Here is a 22,360-nt window from a genome sequence, read left to right on the forward strand (position 1 = left end):
TCACTAAACAAAATCTCTCCATAATGTTTCCCTGCATATCCTGCATATGAATCGACAGGCTGCACCAGAGCATCTGCTGCGTGCACCCATTTCCCCGGTAACTACGCAACACCAGAGCATTGTGTTATGACAGAGCCACTTCCAGGGACACATTATCACTATGTTAGATACGGTGCGGGCTATTTTAGTCGGCACTGAACAAACAGGTATTGGCTGTGCTGCGATACCGTTGTTGCAAGGAGAAGGAGAGACAGACAGGGAGAGAAAGAGCGAGAGATGTTCTTTTGTGTCTAAGTGAATCACACTTAATAGCAGGTTACAGAAACCTGGCACTTGTCTTTGTTATTTTAAGATGTGGCAATTTCATGCTGGCCCCCAGCATATTGTTATGTAGTACAAGTAGGTCAAAGTGCCAACTAATAAAAGAAGAAGAAATCTCTGAGAACACTATGTAAGAGTGGATAGGATGTGTTGCAAGTGAGCACAGTAAAGAGCTAACCTTTATCAACCTGGTTTTAAAGTCCAACTGATAAGATAACTTTCCACGGTGATGGGAAACGACTATAAACAAACAGCCGTCTTCCACTAAAAAACGTCCACTCGTGAAAAACAAGTTTTGGTCAGAGTGTCCAATCAAACTGGATAAGCTGTTGTTTGCTCTGCAGGTTTTTGCTGAGAGTTAATGTTGTGCCCATGTCTTTAAGTCTCCTCATTTAGGGGCCAGTCGTTATCCATGCCTCTGTGAGCAGGGTTTCAACTGAGAGGGTGCAAAGGCCATGTTTTCATTCAAACACTATGAATCATTCGGAACACCACACAGCTTATTAGGGATTGTGTAAGTCCTGTGAAGTCTTTGAGGTATCATTTATAAACACATGTGAGTGCAGTGAGGTCAATAAATCCCCAGGTGATAAACAGTCCCAGTCACCAGGAGAACAACACAAGGGTTGTGTGCTGGCTCTTTAAATCACCAAGAATAATCTACATTTGGACGCAAGCTGTTGCAGAATCTTCGGGACTGCACTGACAGCACGATAAAACACGAGCCGGAAGCAGATAATGTCTGTATTAATTACGCAACCGCCTACTACACCAAGTCCCCCCTCTTAACTAGACATTATCCTCGACTTGGTGCAGTGTCAGCTGCTGGGCCGCGAGCTCTGAGGATTGCTTCTCTTTTGCAGACCCAGAAACTGCAGTTTGTCACTTAACGACACCATAAGGCACTCACTGCTCGTAGAGGTGAGTCTGGCTGCCTACTGGCCTTTATGTGGAGACAGAATTGCTGTTTTTTATGGCCGCGCTGCCATGAATCTGCAACAATTAAAATGTGCACCTAAAGAGATGCAGGCCAAGGTTGTTTGAGGCAGCAACAGTGTTGTCGTACACTCCGAAATGTGGCAGGAGAGCTGTGGTGTCAGTGGCAGTGTACGTGTGTGGCGCAGGGTTGCACAAAAAAGGTTGTTGCTGCAGTGCTGATGTACCTGATACATGCTTAGAGTTTATTCATGACTTTGTCATTTGTGGATGGCTCAGAAATAAGAGGTTTGCCTAAGATAAAAAAAAAACCTCCTCACCTTATTGGCATCATAACACAAAACTGCAGGAAAGCGTGAAAATATATGGTGCCAGAATAAGAAAATAAAGACGGTTACTTTAAGCAACAAACCTTATTTCTGGTTACACAGCACGGTTACACTAACATGGTTATCACGTTGACAGTCATACACTTTCTCACATTACTGACTCAACACATTCCAGCTGACTAAACATGACTTGGCACCTATTTCTGCATGCTGCAGTCAGTCATAGCGATACACAGACAGGAACAAATTTGGACCAATGCATTTGGTTTTCACCATGCTTTTCCCCACAAATCATGAAGGGTGTGAAGGCAGAGAAGCTCGTCTTCCTGCAGCGTGAGACAGTAGCCTACTTATGTGCGCAGCGTAATTCAGGTCTCCTCTAAGCCGTCACAACAAGCCCATGTATCAGAGCAGAAAAGCCCCGTCTCCCTCACCGTCTGTCATCACTCAAATGAAGCAAGCTCAGACAATAAGTTCATACAAGATCAGAAATTGTATTTGGCAATTTTTAAACAAGTGCATACAAGTACAGCTAAAAGCATTTCAGTTTTGCCAAGTGCTCGTAGAGTAGCATTAGTCACATTCTACGTTAAACAGGAACTGCCACCAGACCTAGAAGTACATCAAGAGTTTTGTTAAACATCAACAAAGAGGAACGTAGTCCATTATAATGAGTACATACCTTTATCTTCAAAAATATAGAAACACAATGTATTCAAAAATCGAAAATTATACAACCATGTTTACGAAGTATACTCTTCCCTTGGGTCCAATATGTACAAGTCCGTTAGTTTGTTTGAATGGTATGTATGTGATATTTATATATTTATACTCATATTTTTGCTTCCCCCTCCCCAAAGAAATGTTCAAAACAAAATCAAGGGTCCCTCTCCTTTTTTACTTTGACATCTCCTGCGAGGATGGTGGCGATTTCTCCCTGCATGAAAGCCCACGGTACGTTCGAGCCAACCAGGGGACATTTCTCTCCACTTGGACAATACACTTCACCCGTGGCACCTTGCTGCTTTATGCTTTCCCTCGAGCATGGGAAGCAGAACTTGTGAGAGGGCACAGATGGGCACTGAACAAAGTGTGTGTCCTCCAAACGCTCGTGGCACAGTGTGCAGCACAGTGGTATGCTGCCGGGTACTGAAGAGTCCGGAATGCTTTGGGGGTGCACTTGGTCCATGCCTGGCACGTGGGGGGTACCTGCACCAGACGCGTCTCTCTGCGCCAGCCTCCTCTGGTTCATGGAGGAGGGTGAGAGGGGGCTGCTGCTGTTCCTCCGGGTGGTGGAGTGGACTTGGTTGGAGTCCTTGGGAGAGCTGTTCCCACCTGCATTGTCTGCTGCCATGATGAGTGCCGCCATGGGGGACTGGCCATTCTGGACCGCCTCAGGTGGGGTGGTGCGAGAGTGGGGGGATATTGTGGAGGGAGGGGAGGCGAAGCTTGGCGGGGGACCTGGAGGCATTTTCAGGCCATCGTTAGGCGGCGGTAACCACTGCTGTCCTTCTCCGTTGAGCTTGGCAGCCGCGATTTCTCCCTCTGGTTCAGGCGATGCTTTTCTCTTCATGCCCCGGGAATGTTTTCCTCTGTCTGGAGGAGGGAAAGGGTTAAACATCTCAGTTGAGTTGCATAGCACAGGCAGGGAGACAACAATTACACTGGAAAAGGGAGCAGGCTTTTTCCCCCCTTTCATCTTTCTTTTTTGCTGCTGCATCACAGGCAGCAACGCAATGATAACACAACACAAAAATAAGGGTGAAAAAAAAATGGTGCAGCTCAAATTGTTTTGCTTTGTTTGTCATTTATTAATTATCCACCCATTGGATAAGGTGACATGGAAATAAAAACCTGCACTATTTATTGTTGGATTTTTAATCATGACTGGGTATTTACCTGATTTAGAGGCTGTGGCGCTGGGTTCGTAGCCCATATTCCTTTGTTGCATGGCCGCATGGTCCTTCTTGAACCTGTTGTCGAAAGTGTGCAGAGCCATCAGGTCCCTCACCGTTTTGCCTTTCCCTATCCAGTCCGGGTCTGCCCTGTTTTTGTGGCTCTCGGAGATCTCCGGCGTCAGACTGTCCGGTCTGTGCTTCTCCTTCATGTCCCGCTCGTGCTCGGTGCTGGACACGGACGCGGGTCTCTTGCCCATGTCGGCGGGGCTGCCGGCGGCCAGCGCGGAGGGAAGCCCCATCTGGACCGGTCTGCCGTTGACCGCGTGCCCCGGGGGAATGCTCCCGTTCACCAAAGGCACTAGATTCGGGGGCACCGTGCTATTCCTGCGCGGGTTGGGGCTCTGGCGGTTCAGCTCCGGCGGCTCGTCAGGTTTAGGAAATCCGTTGGGGACGGGGATGCCGTTCGCCTGCCTGCTAGACTGATACTCGGGACCCAGCCTGGGCGGCCGCTCGGAGGAGAGCGGGTATCGGTCCAGCGGCTGCGGCGGGCGAGAGCCGGGGTCTCCCGTCTGGATCTCCTTCCCAGAGAGCTGCGCCTTCCCCGGCCCGGGAGACCTGCCCTCCTGAAAGCCGTGCGCTCTCTTGAGCTGCCGCGCCGTCTCGATGACGAACTCGATGCGGTCCGCTCCTTCGTAGTTGACACATCCTCTGCACACGGGCTCGGTAAAATCCCAGATCATGGCCCACGGCATGCGGGGCAGGTCGCACAAATAACACGACTGCCTCCTGGAAGAGGCAGCGACCGCCGCGGACGACATAGCGCTCTACCCCCGGAAAACAAACCCAAAGTGTGCCTTGTTGATTTGCGTTCCTCTCTCTCCGGGCTCCTGGGAGTAAAAAGCGAATAAAGAGCGAGGTCCGGAAGAAAAAAAACACACACGCACAAACTGTATTCGTCCTGTTCCCGGTGATGAAGGCTGAAGTTTCAGTGGGAGAAGTTCATTTCGGTGTGTACTTTACTACGGCGCTCCTCTCTCTATCTCCACTCACTCTCTACTACTGGCTCAATGTGGAGCAGTGACGTCAGCACGGAGCTCTAAACGCCTGCTTCCACTTCAGTTTCTATTGACTTGATTTCTTCGACAGACCCCCCTCCTCCTCCTCCTCCTTCCCCTCCCTGTCCTCCCCTCTCGGTTTACTGCAGCCTCTGACACTCTGCCTTCCTCCAAAAAAACAAATATACATGTATTTATTTATTCCTATTTTTATTTTTATCACTGGAGTCTGTGCCAAAAAGCTGCACACACACCTCCCCCCCATTTTATTCTTCTTTATTAGAATATCTCTCCTGGTATTCACACGAGGTTTCGTTATTGAGGGCAAATGGCTGTAGGTTAAAGGTTTACACAAATAGGAAAGATACAGTTTTGTCCACTTCACTGCTGCTTTGTCCTAAATTCAGAACATTCAGGCTGGAAATACTCTGCTGCTGCTGCTGCTGCTGCAGCTTGTTTTTCTCAATGCACAGCAGCGCCTCGACGCCACGAGCTGCTGTTACTGCTGTTACTGCAATGAAAATGAATGAGGTGGAGGGAGAAACAACCAACCAGCAAAGCTACACTGTAATCCTGCGGTAATGTTGTAGAAACACATCCCAGTGTCTCAACTGTTGTGCAGCATTTTCTGTTACATTTATCTGTCCACAATTTTCATTTCCTTTGCTCTATTTATTTAAAAAGAAAGCCAGGAAAATTGAGGTAGACTTTTGTAATAATCGGCATTGTAGATTCATTTGCATATTTACTCATGTAAGTTTGCTCAATTTTGTTGTCAAAAAAATTGTCGCTCAAAATTCTATTTGAAGGTTTCAGGGTTTTTTTTATTATGTATTTAATATTTTAATCTATACCCCGTCTTCCGCCCTATGTCAGCAGGGATTAGCACCAGTGATGATGAATAAGTGAAAAATAGGTGACCCTGGTATACCATCAGGTAGCGGTGCAAGTCTGGAGTCTAGGACACATTGCTACCAACAATGTCACCACAAAATTAAACTTTGAGTAAAGGGCCACTGTGAAAAATGAGCGACCTCTAATGGTGAGACTGCAGATTGCACCTATCCCTTCACCAAATGTGTGCGGGAACTACAGCGGCACAAGATGCCTCCGTAAAACATCCCCTCCTAAAGTGCACATCAATGATTAAATGAATGACTTTTTTTAAGAGCAATTATACTAACTATACGTATGTGTCGTATACTCAATTTCTGCCAACAAATCCGTTTACATGTTGCAAACTGGAGCTTTAAGTTAAATAATTGTGTTATGGAAGGAAAGTGAACAAACATGCTGTCTGTCCTGAATTGTAAAGTTCAACATTGACCATAGAGCAAATCAGTCATGCTCGAGGAGAAAAGGCTGCAGCATTAACCAGTAACCAGGAAGTTCAGTCATGCGGTGGGGATTTCCAGCTAATGTGTAGTAAACTTGAATTGATCAGGGTTACAGCATGAATATAGCTCTGCCCTCACAGTCAGATCTGCCACTACCAAAATAAATAACACTGAAGTGAATTGGCCATTCAGTTTTCTCTTTTTTTCTTCTTCTTCTTCACTAAGTTAAAAATAAAACAGCACACAAAAAGAAAAGTACTCTAAGACGTGTAGTAAGATTAATGACTTTATTATCGCGCTGTGTTTGGTTTTTTTTTTAACGTGCTGGGGAAAAAAAATGCTATTAGGAACAGGTCATATTCCAAACACCCTGCCAAAATCCCCTGAAGTTAAAGTGTAGGTCTGAACTGGAGGAGTGTCCCAGTAGTTCAGATTCCTCCGTTTGTCATCTGGGCTCATTCCAACTCAGTGCAGCTTAGCCTTGGGCTTTGGGTGAGGCAATGCGTCTGAAACCTGCAGACACAAAGCAGGATATGTTTGTGCAAGCCCATGTGACGTTGGAAAGAGGAAGCGCGATGTTTAGTCACGTACCCTCATCCGCCTCACCCAACGAAAGGACATCAGGCCACTTGGCTCCGTGCCTGCAGCCATGATCCTGCACTGTGGCATGAGGATTTTCTACAAACCAAATAAAGCTGCAACGTTGCTCATGTGTCACCGGGCCGAGATCACATGACTGCAGTGCAGCTACCATATGCTTTTTTTTCCTCTTTTTTTTTTTTACACGACTGTTGTTGTAGAGTTGCCAACACAAGAATCTGTGCTGCACAATAATAATGTATTCCCTGTAGAACATTCACAGACGTCACAAGGTTTTAGTGTTATGCTCACTGTAAGTAATTCCCATCACTGCTTCCTCAGTCTCAGTCCGTGTTGGGTGAACAACCCTGGGAAGTGTTGTGAGGCTTGATGACACAGTTAGGAAGTGACTGTTGTGCGGGCAAAAATAAAGTCTTTCCTTTAGATTGGTGGGAAACAGTTGCCTAATGCTTTGATCCTTTGGTTTCCACTCAGTCGATGTTTGTGCAAGCAAATAGCTGCACACTATTATGCAAGACGGAGGCATGCTGAGGCTCAATTAAATCCCAAATGACCTGGTTCTATAATAGGAACATCCATTGATTTAAAATGCCGCAGTGGCATGAAAGCAGAGGCAGAGTTGTACTGAACAGAGGCGACAAAGGTCTAAGATGAAGCCAGACATGCACAGATGGCTCTGATTGGCAATATGAAGCATGTATACATTAAAATACCAGAGTGTGACCCGGCTGACAGCCATCTCATCTGAGTCTGGCCAATAAACCAGATGGAGTAGCTGCATAAAGCTGCTCTGAAGCTCCTTTTTTCTTTCTTTCTTTTTTTTTTCATGCAGCGTGTAAAACGAGACACGAAGAAGCTAAATAAAGTGTGAGAGGAAGGTGACGGTCAGGGGAATACCCAGCATGTGACAGCTTCACGGGCCCCGATGAGATGACGTTATTTTTGTTCTGTTGCTTACCGGACCCTAAATATTACATCAGACATATTTCATACATCATGTATGTTAAAAACCTTTTACAAAATCTGAGGGACATTTTATGCCTAAGCAGTGGATGTTTTTTTACTGTTTCTACCCGACAGCATTTATGGTATGTCACATAAATATATATATATATGTATATATATAACAACTGCTGAGATAAGCACCAAACTAAACTGCAATATGTTGTGTCAACATAAGTTGAGGTGATAACAGGACATGCACTGTAAGGGAAGTTAAGCATCTAGTGTAGTGACCTACTTTGGAGATTAACAGCTGAAGAGGGGAGTAGAATCAATGTGCATGCTTCATTCAGTCCCTGTAGATACATGTAAACAGGATTTGTGTATATATGGATATAGATATACACATATCCTGTTTGCGATACTATTTGTAGCCACAGATTTGCACTGCAAGGTTTAACACACAGATTAAATTTGCAGAGCAACACGTCCATCTGTCATATCAGTCACTTGTAAAAAAAAAAAAAACAATGTAAAATGTTAGTTCTTAAATGTGATTTATTGATTTTCTGAATGGATTCACTCTGTTTTCCTCATTGCATGTGTACGTGCACCAGAGACTCTGTGCAGCACACGCACACAATAACAACACGAACACAAACGAACGAGAAACACTTCACTGAGCGGTAGCAAGGAGTCAACTTTGATGTAAGGTATAAAATGGAGGAATTCAAATAAAATGGAGGGTCGACAGTGAAAGGGAAAAATGTGCTGGGCGGCTGGAATCCGGGGGCTGGAGGCTGCAGAGGTGATGTCATTGGGCCCGAGCAAGAGGCGAGTGAAAAACAAGTCTCTCTCTTTATTCTGATCCTCTTTGCAGTCCCAGTGGGGGTGGTGGGATGGGGGTTGGCGGCCGGCCAAGGCAAGGGCTGCTGGGAAATGGCAAAGGATGCCAAGCAGGCCCCACCGCCAACATTAGAGGCTCACATCTTTGTTCTCAGAAACCTGGTGTGCTGCCAAAGGCCTCATTTCAGCTCCATGGCATGATTACACTGGATGTAGGCCAACTACTGAGAGCTTGCTCTCCCTGCCTCCCTCCCTTGCTCTTGCTTTATGTCCCCTCCCCTCTCTCTCTCTCTCTCTCACTCACTCTCTTTTTCCATTGCCTTCAAAAGCTTTCTGCCAAACATGCAGCCGTTGTCATGGCTGCAGAGAATGGAACATAAAAAAGTGAGTAATGAGTCAGGCTTGGACCCAGATGTGCCACATGTGTATCCATTTAGAAAAAAAACAAAATGGTAACATGTTTATGACTTACGTAAATATCAGAGGGATGATGGGGGGAGAGAGAGAGAGAAAAACTCCCTGTAGAAAAATGTAAATGAATGTAAATGTTTTCACATCTATTTTTAAACAGGAGGAAGTTTCAGTGACTTTCAGTGCAGGTTCAAGTTTGGCAACCAGAAACAGAAAGACCTGAAACATGCCATATAATTGTGTGCTTAAGTGATCTAAGCTGATGACATCATTTCCTGTCCAGTGGAAACCCCCATCTATATAGTATATAAATGTGTGTGTGTAGTCATTTTTGTTCTTGTATAACCACTGACTTTTTTACGACCATTAGACCAAAGTCTGGTTCTAATGGGGTCAAAGCTCATTTTGGACGCTCTGCTTAATATTAGGATTAGGATGTGAATTATTTTTGGGTTAGCATTAGGGTGAAGCATTAACTGATTGATGTTTAAACAAACTTTCTGTTGGAAAATCAGTCACCACGCAAGTCATTTAAGCAACCTGACCCTGAATGCACCTTTAGCATTTGTCTGTGTGGTGTTGGGCGGTCCAGTTCATAAGCCATTATTAGACTGAGTAACGTTACCTGCATATAAATGGCATCGATTTTATTGCCCATAAAAGAGCATTTCACGCCTGACTCACAGTTGTTGCTGAAATTAACTGTGCAGTCATTCCTGCTTGTGACAGACTCGCATCAAACTTTCTAAATGTCATTCTGCTGCATTCCTTCGCATACATATTTATAACGCTTGGCCTCAGGCAATGTCCCCTGATGGACAGCATTGTCCACACTGTACTAGCGTGTGTTCCTTTTGTCTCTCATGAATGTGTGGACATTTTTCCTCCGGCCTGTCCAGTCAACAAAGGTTACATTTCTTGCTTTTCTCTCGCTAAAAAACATAATAATAATAACAAAAAAAGAGTCATGTGTTATGTAACATCTTCCTCTGAGCCAAAAGAGAACCTGCCCAAAGTTGGCATATTTATTACCAGAGCTCCTGTTTATTTTTGAGCTGCCTTGCTAGAAAACTGACTGTGACATCCCCCGGTTGCAGCACTCGGCTCAGTATTCAGGATCAGTTTGCAGTTGCAGAGCATGTCATACGTCGAAGTTTGGGCGTCATTTTCACTTTGCCGCCGTCCTTTTTCTGTCATTAGTTGCAGCAACCGAGTCATTTGTATTTCCCCCCCTTTGCATATATTATGGATTTCAGCCAAACAGTTGCATAAAACCCTGGTAAATAATACATCAAATTGTGTGTGAACATGCATATATATTGCTGCTTTATTTAGAAGATATTTCAGGCTTGCTGTTGGAAGGAGATCAAAGCCCCAGCTTCTCGAGTAACATGTGCCTTGAAAGCAAAAAGGATACACAGAGCATTTCCTGTGATGTATAGAATGCAAAATAACATGCCTGTGAGAGAAAGGACGACCTAGCATACCAAACAGTGACCTAATTAGAAAACTTAATTTGGGGGAGAACTGTTCAGCGTTAGCATGCGGCGTCTTAAAGATCAGAAAAGTACGAAGGATCAGAGATGTAACAACTGTAAAGCATCGTTTACTGATGTCGTGGTCACATTTGGAAAGTGATATTTCTGCAGCTTTCCCGCAAATTTAGCTCTCAAACATTTGCTTGGAAGCATCCCCTTTTTATTTGTTATATGGTGCTGGTAAATGTGTCAGTGTTCCTGTCACGGATTCCACAGATGCTTCACTGACCTCGCTTTGATTGTCTGGTTTATGGAGGATGTTTCATCGTACACTGTGAGCATCTGTGCCAGAGATGTCCTTCCTCCTCTTTCCATAAAAGTGCAAGTTGTCACGGCAGCGTGGCATTCATTATCTGCCTGTGGTTTCGCAGACATGGCCGCTGAGCAGCTGGGGCGCATTGGTTGTCACATTCAGCCTCCCGCCACGTTGAAAGTTGGGAAGGCAGATTTTTGTGCTGTGATAAAGTCCCTTTAACCACAGTGTCTGGGCATCTGGACATATGACGCCTCACCTCCCACATCCACTTCAAAGGCCTCTGTCAGAAAACAGCTTGATGGGATAGGACTGAAATAGAAAAAAAAGAGAGATGAAATAAGTGAACTCTTTTATCCAGTTTTCATTGCGTTGTTTGTTACTTCTGCCTGTTTTAATAATTACTTACAAGCGTGTGCTTAAAATAGTAATTCATGACATGTGGAACATGGAAGAAAGCAGAGCAGTCTGGTTGAAGACAAATGGAAATGTCCTGGTGTAGACTGCAAACATTTAAGCAATAATTAGGTGCTCTTTTTCTTTAAATGAGTATTATTTTATAAGGTGTGATTTGTACAAATAGATGAGCTAAATAAATGTTCTCATTAGCCAGGGTTTCAGTGGGATTTGTTTTCGAATTAATACGCTGACATTTAAAATTCTCCTCACTTGAATTCCACTCATACTGTCTCTAAGAATTTGGAGTGTATATATTCTATCCGACGCTAACCTGTGCCCACACATTTGTAAATAGCACAGAGCATCCGACCCGTCACATTCCCCGTTGACTCATTAGGAAGTTAGACTACTATTGTAACAGGAGAAAACCAGTGAGTAGTGCTGAATGAAAACATCTGAGAAGTTACCAAGAGGAAGCAATTTGGATTCTGCACCACTACTTAGCCCACTAAGCTCTACACAGACTGTGGGCCAACGTTTGGGAAACAGAATCTGCTCCAGTGAGCTTTAGCTCGAATTATTTCATAAAGAAATGGTTTGTGTCTTTAGGTGCACATGGACAAACACTAACATTAAAATGCATTTCTGAGTAGTTTTGGAGAAACTAGCAAGCTGAAATACCAACGCTTGATGAATACATTTAAATAAATGACAGTTTCACTTGGACAATGTCATTTATTTTTGATTACTGCGAGTGAAACTACAGTAAATAATCTTGACTCATCCTCTAAGACACTGAACTCAACATAAGCCTTATTCTGCTACAGAAATGAAAGTGGCGACAGTCGACACGGAGCGTAATGTTTGGCAACAAAGAAAAGAAAAACACGTTATACATGTAGTCATTATGCCTAACAGGCACATATGTAGTGGATCGTTTAGTCACAGTCACCACAACAGCTCGCACAGTAACTCAAAGTGCGGCAGATTAACAATGGCGGTAAAATCCCAAAGGGACTGGGAAAGGGACACAACAGAGGGAGCGATGTGGGAAAGTTCAGTGCCCTTGAAGACGCCCGATAAGCTCAGAGTGATATGAACCTGTGTTTGTATTGTGACGACGACAGGGAGGCTGCTGACTGAAAGCCGTCACTTGTTTGCAAAAAACCTGTTTGACCAAAGGGCGACTTTGAGCGAGGTGTGGTGAACGCTACCTGCTGTCTCTGATCTCAGTTTGTGATGGTAATTCAACACTGGGTGTATATTCCTATTGTTTTACTCAGAGGCTGTTTTCACGTCGTTTTAACATCTGAAAGGTGTGATTACTTCTCCTCCTCCTCCCGCCGCTCTGTGACGGGGGCCCACATTGTTCAGCAGCCACACAGATGTGTAACTTGACCTTGCCCAGTGCACATTTGAACGCTCTCCCTCTCATCAAAGCAGGATAAAGTTCACCTACACTATGTCGCCACACAATGGGAGGGAGGAGCCAGACAGTGTTACAGGGGAAATGGTTTCACTCTGACTGACACAGGGTTACCCCCTGTACACTCCGCCCTCCCCCATTTCCTATTTCCACACATTTATTTTCAAATCTACATGAGCTACTTTGCCAAAGAACCGAGTTGTGATTCTGTCCTCTCTTCCTGCTCCATGGGACACGCTCTGCACTCTCTGCTCACATGATAAAGACGCTCTGATCAAAAACATTGTTGCCTAACAACAGGGGGGCAGTGGGGACAAAGTTCACCTCCTGCAAAAAAAAAAAAAGAGAAAAAAAAAGGCCCCCCTCCCACTCTCACATGATTTCTTTTTTAGGTTAACCATTTACAGCGGGCAGGAAGAGTAGAGCAGCTTATATCTGAGTAAACAGGGCGCTGTGTTTGCTGTTTAAAGTAGTTAACCCTGCTATTCAGCATGTCACCTCTCCGCTCATTAACGCACAACATGCAGGAACATGAAACTGGCCGGGCTACAAGTCATCCCACAAAAGCACAAAGCTCCTGCCACTGAACGATGCATGTAAGCAATGCTCCCATTATGAAACTGCTCTGTCATAAGACAAGTGCCTCGCAGGAATGCTGTTGTGACACATGCAAGCTGTTGACACAAGGGTTAAACACTGAACCAACCGCACACACACACACACACACAGACGCACACACTTCAGCTCCCCTACACCAGTTGGTCACCAGTTTCTATTTATCTTTCCACTTTGGCCGACTGCATCCTCTGCCACCTCCCAGCAGTTTATCAGAGAAACCGCCCTCTGTCTAACTGCAGCCAGGTGCACGACAGTGCAGTGATTCACACAGCGGACACAATAGTTTGCAGCAGATTGCCTCACATGTTTGGAGCACTGCAGAGGTCGCTGGGTACGAGTGTGTGCGTCGGATGCCGTGCGGTGCCGCTCGCTGGCTCTGTATCTGGTGCAGAGGGTTCAGCGGGAGTTCAGCACACATTCATTATTAATGCACTTCTGTGTGCTGAAAACAAGATGAAAAGTGTTTTCAGCTATTTTTCGCTCAGCTGTAATTTAGAAAAAAAAAAGAAAATCTCTTTTTTTTTATTGACTCTGTTCAGCGTGTGTTTATTGGATGTACAATAGCAGTTGCCATGAACATGTAATTCATCAGTGTGTTCAGTTTAATGTGTGTTGGCAACAGAAGTCGCTGCTTAACAATTCTAGGAAAGCCAAGCCACCTGGAAATCTCATGACTTCCTGAATGTAATTCCTGGCCAAGCTATCAGACTGTCTGACTAGCAGCTTTCATTGAGGGGTGTAAACACTGAATGTCAGGCATGTTTGTCAGAGCCAGGGCTGAATCAGGCATTAATACTCATGTAATGCCTGCAGTGAACTCAAATGCCCCAGCCAAGCCATGATTATATTTTCCCCCTCAGCTCACAGATTTGCTCTGAGAACCCAGAGGAAGCTGGCACTGGTTGGACTCATGAACAGGCCTCTGCATGCTCCACATGGCCCTTTCCTGTTGTTTTCAAAACGCCATTTGCTCTCTACTCCAGTTCAACCCTGTAATAATGATGTGTGCTAAGGCTGGCGGGTTTGATAACCTGCAATTGTAATCTGCAATGTGCAAAGTGCAAACAAGGCGACGCGAAAACAGAGAGAAGGTATGACACCACCAAGGGAGAATTCAGAACAAAATCCCCTCTCATGTCACAGCGTGCTGCGTTGGCGGACAGTGACCTCATCCAAAGTTTACACGCCAACACCTCATGCTGCTTTGTTATCTTCAAAATTTGCAAAACCAGCACATTCCAGGCCTCGGCAGCCACACAAAAACATGTCAGTGTGCGGATCCTGCTGCGCTGTGAGAAACGCGATAAGCAGAAAAATAAATGAGCGCTTCACTCTGCGAGCGGCGGCAACAAAGTTAAAGTAAAAACAAACTCTTTCATATGCAGAACAGGCAGAGGTGCACACTATGTAGGTCAGTTGTGGACCGACGAGAGCTTCTGCTTACTCAGCAGCCTGCACCAAGCTTAGCTCGTTTTCAGTCTTTTTTTAAACAGACCACAGGGTAGTAAATAGCTGCGAGGAGGATCACAGCCTTCACAGCTGATTGGCTTGATGCTCGCCTGACATAAACAGGAAGCCAGCCATGCAAGTCAGAGAGGGGAGCGAACAAAGGCGGAAGGACTGGAGACAAGCAGAATGTGGTGGCAAGACAAAGAGAGAACGTGTAAGAGCCAGAGGGATTTAGATTTGAGAGGGAAAAAAAGAAAAAAAAAAATGGTGCCTCTGTTTTTAGTGCGTCATGTGACTCACGGAGGCATTCGGCTTGTGATTCAGTTCTCTGCATTGTCAGTAGGCAGAGTGCAACGATAATAGCATAAACTGTGGTGTGTTCAGTGGGGCAGGAGACCACAAAATGATGTCACTAACCTTTAACCATATCATAATATCCATTTAATGTCAGTAGTAGTGGTTTTGCTGTTTATCTTCACATGTTGACCTTTCTTTTTTTTAAATCCAGGTTATTAAACTGTGATCAGTGAGAATAATATTAGACTGCTGCTGTTGTGACGTTTAAACCGGTGTGATACGATTTATTGTAGAAACCAGGGCTGCACCGCAGTCTCTGTTTAATGAGACAATCTGACAAGATGTGAATAAAACAACACACATCCTGTGGTCAATAAACACATGGAGTCCCTCAACAGATTTTATAAATATAAAGTAAGATTATGATCTTCCAAAACAGAGAATAAGAAATTATTGCTGTTACAGAAATGGTAGAGATAATAGATGTTGGGATTAAAAAGTGTAACTTTAAACACAAACAGATATTTCTATGGATATAGAGAGTATTAGAAATATTATATGTTACATATTACACCTTTACAGAAATGTTCCACACCCCTGAACTGCATATTTGGTCATTATTAATAAAAAAACAGTGTTACTCAGTGCCAGACGACGACTACATCCTTTATCTCTCTCTTATTCAAGCACTGTGTACAACCTGATTTACACAAATTTACATTTTTATTTTCTAATGGGATGCACAGCTTGGATAATAAACACACCGAGTAAAATAACACGTGGGAGACACGTTGTTGCGTGCTTCACATGGAGGTCACCACTGAGCGAACGCACAGACTGGAAAAAAGTGAGTGACGAATCAGCCTTGCAACACCAAAAAAGAAAGAAAACACCACCACTCCTCCCTTCCCTTCATGTCGACCTACTATCCCCATGCCTGGCTTTGAAGGTCAGAGGAGAAAACAAGAGAGATCAGTGCACCGCCACCTCCGACTGACTGGTTCAAACAGGCCCTGGGAGGAAGGGGAGGTGGCTGTGTGGGGTGTGGCCCACCGAGCATGCCCAGTGAGTGAGGAATGCTGTGTGATGGCAACACAGTGGGCTCTCCCATCCACTGATGCAGTGTGCACTTCTTTGCCCCGGGCCCTTTTCCATCCAGTCTAGTGAGCAGATCAATGAAGTGTGGAGTGAACACAAAGTCAGCGGCTGACGCACACACACACACGCCGACAAACACGTCGTCACACATTCCTCACGTACAGGAGCAATGCACAGCCTTTCACTACAGCAGGCCTCTGCACAGACGAGCATGCAAAGGAATTTACTCATGCATGCATGCAGAAAAAAAAAAAAGGAAATAGTAAGACAGAGGTTTGGATCACGAGGCTCAGGGAAACCCCGTCTCTGCATGGCCCAGCTGAAGTTTACTCCTCATCGTCTAACCTGCACAAAACATTTACAAAAAACAATGAGAGCTCATATTCAGGCTTTCTCTCCGCCATCCACATTCCAAACTACCGTAGTGCTGGTTCATCTGATCCAACTGGCTGAGGCGCATTCATTTATTGGGAACGCTCTCCTCATGGCATTGTTAGGATGCCACCAACAGTGGCATTGCTTCAACTGTGGCCTGATTTTCTGGGACAATATCATCCATTTCCAGACAGAGCAATGAACACATGCAAAGTGAGTGCACATGTGTGCGTTTCCCTCTCATGAATAATTGAGGAGCCCTGCCTTGTGCAGTTGAGCAGGCGCTGACTCGGCACCCGGGGAGGCACACTTAACTACTGTGACAAAATGGTGTAGCGTTAAAAGTGACATGTACAGCATAATGATGCTGAGGCATGTTGTCGGGCTACTCAGTCGTCTGTGTGCACGAGAACCGGCTCGATTAAAACTTCCCAAAATGCTAAACGTCACGGCTCAAAATTGTTCATTTCCTCAGCTGAATGAAAATCCAGGTGTGACGGGTCCCTCTTACATTACATGAATACCTGAAACACACTGTGAGGAGAGGGAGGTGTCGGTGGTGGGCTTTCTAATGTGTTCCTTTATTTGCAGAGTCACGTCTGTGCTTTTCTGATATGCTAATGAATCTCCCCTTGAGTAATTGTGTTTCAGTAAGATCGGCTCGGCCCGACGGCACATTGTCTGCAGGACGATCAAAAAGCAGCTGAGATGAGGATGAGATGTTCTCCAGTGATCCACAGATGACACTGATAACGAGACACTCCAAGGACCTTGTCAGGTGTGACAGGGACACGGCGGCCATTTCAGTCACGAACTGGCCGAGGAAGCCAATCGAATTTCATTTGCAGATTTGCCTCTCAAGCCTCAATCAGATGCAGATTTCTAGAGAGTGAGATGTCCTTCGCAGCTTTGTTCTCCACCTCCCTCCCCCTCTCTAACCCTCAACCCCAAACCATTACAGCCCACTCCAGACTGAGCCGTGCAGCCGCTCTGCCGCCCCTCCTCATCTCTGCTTCTTGCTCGAGGGTGTCTAAATCAGGAGTATTGGAAATACTCGCCACCTACTCGTGTTTCTCTTTAGAACACCCGTGACCTTGTTCCACCCTCCCACATTTGAATACACACTAATCTTCCTGTAATACTTTATGGCAGCCCCATGTTTAAACACAACCAGTTACCACATGTACACACACACACAATGCCAACGACAGGCAAACAGCTGCAGTTCAAAGCTTAGCAACAGCTGTCTTCCATTGTCTGTCCAGGAGCTGACTGATATTTGAAGCCCAGCAATGGCTGCCTTTAAATGCATCTATTCTTTCTTTTCCCTCTTATTTATTCCCTCCATCCGTCCCCCTTTGTCCTCCGCTGCCAAACACTTTTCATTCCTGTGATGTTTTGGGTATCACTGAGGTCTGCCTGGATACCGCAGTGTCTCAGATTCTCTCACAGTAACCGGGGAAGCACAGAATATGTTCCTTATTTGCCTCCCACAGAAGGCAGACACTCAATCCAACCTCTCCAGCAAAGATATACTTGGCAGGCTGTGATGTGCACAGCCCCCCCACCCCCTCTCCCTCCCTCCCTCTCCTCACCCCAACTACTTCTCCCTTCCAAGTGTGTGGATGCATGTATCTTTCAAGTCCCTTCATTTCCCAGAAAAGGACCCCAGGATTTATAAGTGCATGAGCTGCCGTGAGCGACATCTCCAGAGAAGCATGAGTGTTTCCTGCAAACAGTTGGGAGGGGAGGGGTAAAAGACACTGCTGTGTGTGTGTGTGTGTGTGTGGGTGGACAGCTCCCATAGAAACACTATCCAGCAAGAGCGTCATCATGGGTAGGTGTGCTGTGCGGAGTATGGAGGGGGTGTCTTTCTGAGAAAAAGCCCATGAGGCCCGCAGGCCTGTGATTGACAGTTACCTCTGCTGAATACTGGCCCCCAGGGAAAGATTCTCTGAGACAACTGCCGCCTCAAACTCATCCTGATCTGCTGCCAACTCCACGTTTACCAAATATGTTCAAAGCTGAGTCGTCAGCTCAGGAATAAATCCGAATCCTTGCTTCCGTCTTTGTTTTGAGGAGAATTTTAGGTGAACTCTGACACAACACCCGAATGATCATATCTCTGTCTCTCTGTCTCTGTCTGTCTGTGTCTGTCTCTGTCCTCCTTCACTGGGTGCGGACGTGAGGAGTAACAGTGACTTCATGGTGCGTTGTGTAAGAGTGTGGGGCGAGGCTTGAAAACCAAGCCATGTGAGACAAACAAAAGTGCTGATGTACCGAAAAGAGAGCACAGTGTTTCTGGAGGCATGCAGATACAAACCCACCCCACCCCATCAGCAGAAGTCAGTGAGGACAGACAGGGTCCGGGCCAGAGGGGACAGGCATGGTATAGGGCCAGATATGGGGGGGTGGATCTATTCCAGTGGAGAGAGAAAGGTCACAGTGTAAGCTGATAAAGACAGGAGGCAGGGCTTGGGGCTGCTTCCAGGCCAGCTAGTCAGCTGACGCCCGCAGCTGTGTTTGGAACATCAATATGAGCCTTGTTCAGACCCCCCCTCCCCCCCTTCCTTCCCTTCAAAAAATCTCTCCCTCCCTCTCCTGCTCTCTCGGCATCCCCTCATGCCCCTCCTCCTCCTCCTCCTCTCCCCTCACACTGTTTCCTTCTTTTTTCTTTTTTTTTCCAGGTCTGATTTATGAAAGTAGGGCATGTGCCCATAACTGCTGCATCAAGGCACATGGCTGGGCCTCAGGAGGCACTAAGGCTCTGTTTACATCAGCCCCAGACAACTGCACTGCATTGCACAATTGCCACAGGCGAGCTCTGTTATATAAAGCACAGGGCCACATTGGCTCCATTGTTTTTGTTTTTCTGGTTTGTCCTGTCGCCACCTGTAATTCCTGAACGGCACAAATGTGAAAGGACACAGTGTCTTCTTATCTTTGATACGCTGTCGAACGCACCCTTCAGCCCGAAAGACTCCAGTCGAGTTTCACATTTCACAGGCTGATGTGGAGGAAAGAAATCATCAAGTTTTTTTGAAGCAAGTGGCTGGGGAACAGTTCCAGTTCTTTCATGAGTCGGTTGTTTTCAGCTCGCTGTGCAGGGTTTGTTTGGGGCTTCGTGGAAGAGGTTTATTGTTGAGAAGAACTGGAGCATGTTGATATTTTTTAATATAAGCGAGTGACAAGTGCTGTGATTTCATCAGCCAGCGAGAGTCTGAGAGCATGCGTGTTTGGGGATCGCAATTAGTAGACGGAATGAACCACAGAGGAACTTCATGGTCGGTTTCCATGGCAACATATTAGACCGCTCAGTCGGTGAAAAATGATGCATTTAATGAGCACCAGCCAAACAATCTGAGTTTAAAACGGTAAAAGTGCACACTCATGTTGTCAGTGTGAGAAAGTAGCAGAGTTGAGGCCCGGATCGCGATGATTCATGAGTTTGTCAAAGGAGGGGATGCATAAGAACATACCGTCATCCTTTCGTTTTAATCATCTGACACAGATGGGATTTGGTGGGTGTAACCCGTCTTTGAAACGATCCTCAATGCAGCTGAAAAACACCACCAGCTGCTACTATCACAAACCATTAACCATTCATACAAGCTCATAGATGACAGGCCACCGCCATGAGACTGAGCTCAGGAGTGAGTTCACTGTAACATGGTGCTGACTCTGCACCTGAGCCTCCTGGACTACAAGGACACGCGATCACTGACAGACGTTTGGAGGTGTTAGAGGCAGGGTCAGTGCAGTCAGACCTCTGCACGCATAGTGCCACACATTCATTGCTCCATTGTTCTGTGTGAGGAATTATCAGAGAGGCTGTGCTGCTCACGTCTCTTATGTGAACGGCATGGCTTAGTTTGTCTGTGTGCCTTTTCTAAAGACTAGAGATGCTTTGTGATGCACTGAATATTGATATTCTCTGGCAGGAAGGCAAAGAGGGAGAGAGAGATAAAAAACATTCCGGTTTTCAACCCAAAGCTCTAACCTAAATAAACACTCTATTTTTTTCCCCCTCTTTACCCTTGGAGATGTTTTTCCCCTCGTGCTTCCAGTCTTTGTAGAAGCCCTCGTAACCTCTACAGCGCTGCCTCCGCCCTCTCCCCCCTAACAATGCCCACGCTCCTCTCCCCGACTCTCACAACTCAGCTGTTACTTGGCAACACGGTCCCAGCTGGACCCAGCATCAGCCACGTTGCCATGGCAACAGAATGCACACATGCAGACACGGTAAACATGTACGCTTTCGAGCGCAACGTGCACAATAAAATCCACACGAGTATTCCGCTCTGAGTCGGTGCTAAGATGTCCACCAAAGCAGGAACGCCCTGATTAGTCAACGAGGGAACAATTGCCAATATAATATTATGCACCTGCAGCATCTTCACATCTGTGCTGAGGGTAAAAATAGGGACAAAGAGATTTGGAGATGTTCACATGATGTGATAGACTGTTGATTCTGCAGAAATGATTCCTCACAGGAGGATAATATCCAACTGACTGCATTAGTTTTCCTTTATTAATAAAACCCTGCCTCACAACACAGATGCACTCACAGCGTCGAGTGTCTGGCTCTGGAAAACAACCACTTCTCCACGCTCTGGGTAACACTGCATCTGTCGCCATGGCAACCTGATCCATCATCTGCAGGGGGATCAATTGATTCATTATTGAGTGAGGCGCAGCCTCCTTTCTCTGCTTCCAGTTCACATCCACTTACTCTGCCTTCACGCATCCATTATTGAAGTCGAAGCCTGCCCACTCACTGAGCTAAAGAATAGAAAGCTGTCAAGTCTCCCCTCATGGAAATATAATTCAGTTTTTTACATTTTCTTTGGAGGGGGGGGAAATGTGTCAAAAGCACATGGCTGCAGCGTGCAGGCAGACAGACAATGCGATTTGTACAATATGTTCTCGCTCACACTCGCGCACATTTGAACACAATTAAAATCAGCCAGGATCGCACTTTAAAGAATAAATACAGATAGCTGATGTAAAAATCAGCCCGAGGCCAATCCCACATGTGGCAAGAATTTGTACAAGAGGTGGAGGAATGAGTTATAGCAGGGCGTGAGGGACTTTGTTGTGCAGACAAGTTGAATTAGCATCAGCTGGAGCTAAAAGGGGAAGGATAGATGTTATGCAACACACATCGCCTGTTCACAACACTGTTTCATTTATAGCTGCAGTAAAAGACATGGTTTGATAATATTTCCCTCTCACGCCAATCTGTCCTCCACCGAGTGGCTGCACACCTAAGTGGAGCCTGGAGGCGCTGGCATGGGTGGGGGAGCTCCAGTTTCGAAGGAAGGAAGGCTGGGGGAAGGAAAAAAAAAAGGAGCCAAATGTACTGTATGTTATTGGAAAATGTGTGGCAAATGGATGATGTCAGCTGTGGCACGTTGACATTTTAATGTCATCTCTCAGGGAATTACATCATTAACCCTCTTTCCTGGCCTGGCTCAGTGCTGGGAAACCTCCTAATGGATGTCAACAAACCATCCCTCTGGAAGAATGGAGCTGGGGGGCTGGAGAGCGTGGATGGCAGTGGTGGTGGTGGTGGTGGTGGTGTGCGCTTTCAACGAGCTAAGCTTTTCACTAAGCACCACCACACCACATCATCTCCACTGAAAGCCCACAGTGCATTTCTCACTGAGAGACGAACTCAACCTGTGTTGCTGTCTTTGTCAGGCCAAGTGCCATCACCAGTCCGACGCTGCTGACCCTAAATGACCCAACATGTAAGAACCGTGCGCTGGAGTTGTTTGTTAATTGTTTCATGCATTTATAATTACAGGAGCACATTGCGTTGGCAGCAGGCGACTTCTTCACAATGATTACGCTTCTTTCAATTTGAAAAGCTGTCGGTGTCTCTGCTGCAGCTGCCCAGAGATGCGATGCTGTCTCTAATAAGTGATTCATTAATCATCTTAAGTCCATTAAATTCAAATCAAGTGCAGGGAATGCGGCCTTTCTGAGTGAAACTAAATGTTAAAGAACTAATTTGGCTGATTGACTCCCATCGAGCCTGTGAAATCATTTAAAACTTCATCAAGATCAAAACAGCATTTCTACAATTTGTATATGCTAATGAAAGTAGTACTGTGGTTCGAAAACAAACGTAACAGGTCACTTATATTTTTAGGCAGTAATATGAAGTCTTCACAGGGGCCGTAAATAGACTGCAAACAAATCAGAGGACGATGTAGATCAGAAGAAT

At 45.7% G+C, this 22,360-nt stretch overlaps 1 protein-coding gene across 1 annotated transcript; it reads right to left on the reverse strand.

Annotated features, from left to right (window-relative positions):
• Window positions 1-2,060: 2,060 nt before the first annotated feature.
• irf2bp2a (interferon regulatory factor 2 binding protein 2a) lies at window positions 2,061-4,577 on the reverse strand. Its single transcript, XM_044046482.1, has 2 exons — window positions 3,486-4,577; window positions 2,061-3,182 (listed from the first exon to the last, which is right to left on the reverse strand). The coding sequence occupies exons 1-2, from the start codon at window positions 4,300-4,302 to the stop codon at window positions 2,464-2,466; spliced, it is 1,536 nt and encodes a 511-aa protein (XP_043902417.1). The 5' UTR covers window positions 4,303-4,577; the 3' UTR covers window positions 2,061-2,463.
• Between the last annotated feature and the right edge of the window lie 17,783 nt (window positions 4,578-22,360).

This window comes from Solea senegalensis, linkage group LG15 (genome assembly GCF_019176455.1).
Source record: "Solea senegalensis isolate Sse05_10M linkage group LG15, IFAPA_SoseM_1, whole genome shotgun sequence".
Taxonomy (NCBI): domain Eukaryota; kingdom Metazoa; phylum Chordata; class Actinopteri; order Pleuronectiformes; family Soleidae; genus Solea; species Solea senegalensis.

Excerpts from the sequence above, each read along its gene's own strand:
- irf2bp2a (XM_044046482.1), bottom strand. The coding sequence starts at position 4,302 with ATGTCGTCCGCGGCGGTCGCTGCCTCTTCCAGGAGGCAGTCGTGTTAT. Across the intron at positions 3,183-3,485 it reads CGCCACAGCCTCTAAATCAG|ACAGAGGAAAACATTCCCGG; the intron begins GTAAATACCCAG and ends TCCCTCCTCCAG.